We start from the raw sequence: 2,898 nt of genomic DNA on the forward strand, positions 1-2,898 counted from the left end.
TTCTTTATCGTATATTTTCACATGTGAACTTAAAAGTAAAAAAAGTCCTGAGGTAGTGAAAAAAACAAATCAATCTGAGAAAATATACAGTATTTGCTTCGTATCTTTTCCCATTCCTAAATCATTGCCAATTTAATACACATCTAGCTACACACTCTACCTCCACGTAGCGTTTAGTTATAGAAAATGTTACCTCTGCCCTCTACAATTCTAAGCAGGCTGGACATTTTATTGCTAAAGGAGGGTATCACACCAAGGACAACTCAATACCATACTAAACTATCCTGACAAACTCCCCTGGATGGGAAAGTTTCAGTTAGTGATTTAGGTCCTTCATTTACTGAGTTCATACTAAGAGTTTCTGCTAGTTACCCTCAGTGTTCTGGAAGACCCTTGTTTATACTCCCCTTTGTACTCCTGAAGGCCCCTAATAACCTGCCTTATAATTATTGATTTTTCTTCACTCAAGAAGCAAGTGGACTTTAAAAAGCATGGACCATTCTTAAATGTCTACCAATTGCAAGAAAAACAGTTAGTGCTTGTGATGTTCCTGTGATACATCTTTGTCCGAAATAGTAACACTGTTGTTACTTCTGAGGAACAGAGAGGGACCTGCATATGGAAACCACTGTAGATAAGCTTTGATCACATCTCAGCACTGCCCATCATTTATTCTCCCTTGTGAGGTGACAAAAAGGGGTTAAAACACTTCTTTCTGACACAGAGCCAGTGGTAGACAAACCATCTGGGACAAGTCCCCAGCCCCTCCTCCCAAAAGTGGGGAGTCACACTGACTAGTATTTTGAAACAAAGTACCCACAGGCAGAGGAGTGAATCGCATGCAGTAACACCTGAATGCTGTCTAATAATGTTGTGAGTGGAAAGAGGCCATAACGAACAGCATCTTGACCTCAGATGTTCACTGAAGTAAAAATTCCTGGGAAAAAAGAGCAACACACCAGACATGCTTGCATCCGTTTCCCATGAGCCTCCTTGTATTGCCTTGGCCAAAAAGTTTGTAAACTAACTTTGTACAATATTGCTGTCATTCTCTATAATGTTGAATTTTATATTACTGCTTATTGGTAAGATTTTCCTACCCTTTTGAAATCTTTACACTTGGCTATGTGCAGCTTTCTCATGTACAGTTAAATATAAAGTGTAATAAGTTAAGATAAAATATATGCTTAATATGTAACTAAATTACCTATTATCACATTTGTCTTAGTCTGCTTTTTCCCCTAGAGCCTAGGGTGGTGCCTAGCTTCTAACAGAACTTGGACCTCTGTGTAAGATTTACTGCTCTGATGGAGAAGAATACACCATGTCTAGGTGAGTTATTTTTTAACCACAATTTTTGGGAAACAAGAAGGTAATATTTTTCTTCAAAGCAATTTTTTCTTTAAATAGCTGTGTTAGAGGACAGTTGATGGAAGTGAATGAGAGCATTCTCCATAAGCCATCTGTTCTTCAAGAGAAGGTAAAAGGGTCTGGGGAAGTAAGATCCCATCCACATACTTTTTATCTGATTTTTTTACCGTTTGACAGTATTAAGTATTCTATTTCCCTTGTAGCCATCCACCGAAGGCTACACTGCAGTTGTGTTGCCCAAGTTTGAAGAAAGTAAAAGCATAACAGAATGGGTACTGACACAAAAACAGTATGACGAAGTAGTGGTGAAACGCATCAATGCCACAACAGCTACCTCATGAGGATTAAGATTGAGTAAAAACAACAGGGCATTCTTATCCTTACCTGGCCTATGAGTCAGTGCACTAAGGAAGAACCAGAGGAGCTGAAGCGTCCTTCACTTCACACCGGGCTATCCGCAGGGAGGCCTGATCTTAAAACCTGACCTAGTTTTCCTTCTTTGTCTTGCATAACAAGCCTTGATTGCATTTTGTCTTCGACCTCCCAGATCTTCCTGCCTTTGAATATTATGTCATGGTTATTGTTTTTGCCTCCATTTTCCATCACTTTGAAGTTGAAAAACAACAACTGGCCTTTCTTACCCAGTCTGCTTCAGTGTGACACGATGCAAACGTCTGGTCCCACCCCTTTTGCCCCAACTGCACCCCTCAGGTTGCCGGGAAGAGGCAGGGTGTAGAGTGTACCTTCTCCAAGTCTATGGGTTGGCCTTCAACTCTGAACAATGTAGCACTGTAACACTGGCTTCTTAATGAGGGACACGTGAAAAGGCTTTGAAAGGGGCTTTGCTAACATGGAAGTATTATAATGCGGTATGAAGTAACATGTGCATTTGGGGTCACTCAGTCTCACACCCTAGTTTCCGGGTTAACCAGCGAAGAAGTTCCCGAGAAGTTCCTGGAATTCAAAGACACAGATGCTTTTGAACAGAACAAAAGCTTTCACATCATTTAAACAATAAACAAAAAACTATGAATTCATGGTTTAAGATTGTATATTTGTTTACATTGAATTTCAAATAAAAGGACTTCTTTTAAAATTGTTATTTTTCTTTCAGGGCTGCAACATACACACACATATAAACATTTCTGTGGTTCTTTTTTTTTTTTTGCGGTACGCGGGCCTCTCACTGTTGTGGCGTCTCCCGTTGCAGAGCATAGGCTCCGTCCGCGAAGGCTCTGGATGCGCAGGCTCAGCCTGCGGGCTCACGGGCATAGCGGCTCTGTGGCATGTGGGGTCTTACCAGACCGGGATAGGAACCCACGTCCCCTCCATTGGCAGGCAGACTCTCAACCACTGCGCCACCAGGGAAGCCCAACATTTCTGTTTTTAAATAAGACCATTATCCTTCAGTTTAAATTCTTTTAGTTCTCCATCATCCTTTGCTGTTCAAGTCAAAACTTATCTCTTCCCCACCCCTACTTGCATTTAAATAAGAGAATATTCTCATTTGAGGTATGTAAAATATTT

General features: G+C 40.8%; 2 protein-coding genes across 2 annotated transcripts in view; one reads left to right on the forward strand and one right to left on the reverse strand.

Moving 5' to 3' along the window:
- The window catches only part of LOC112062649 (protein Abitram-like), a 5,598-nt gene extending 3,886 nt beyond the window's left edge, over positions 1-1,712 (forward strand). Inside the window, 3 exon segments of the mRNA XM_028482882.1 lie at positions 1,253-1,332; positions 1,411-1,480; positions 1,575-1,712. Coding sequence (XP_028338683.1) covers positions 1,253-1,332; positions 1,411-1,480; positions 1,575-1,712 — 288 coding nt within the window.
- The window catches only part of LOC129391728 (protein Abitram-like), a 169,404-nt gene that overhangs the window by 81,319 nt on the left and 85,187 nt on the right, over positions 1-2,898 (reverse strand). The window lies entirely within an intron of this gene.

Source organism: Physeter macrocephalus, chromosome 21 (assembly GCF_002837175.3).
Source record: "Physeter macrocephalus isolate SW-GA chromosome 21, ASM283717v5, whole genome shotgun sequence".
NCBI classification, from domain to species: domain Eukaryota; kingdom Metazoa; phylum Chordata; class Mammalia; order Artiodactyla; family Physeteridae; genus Physeter; species Physeter macrocephalus.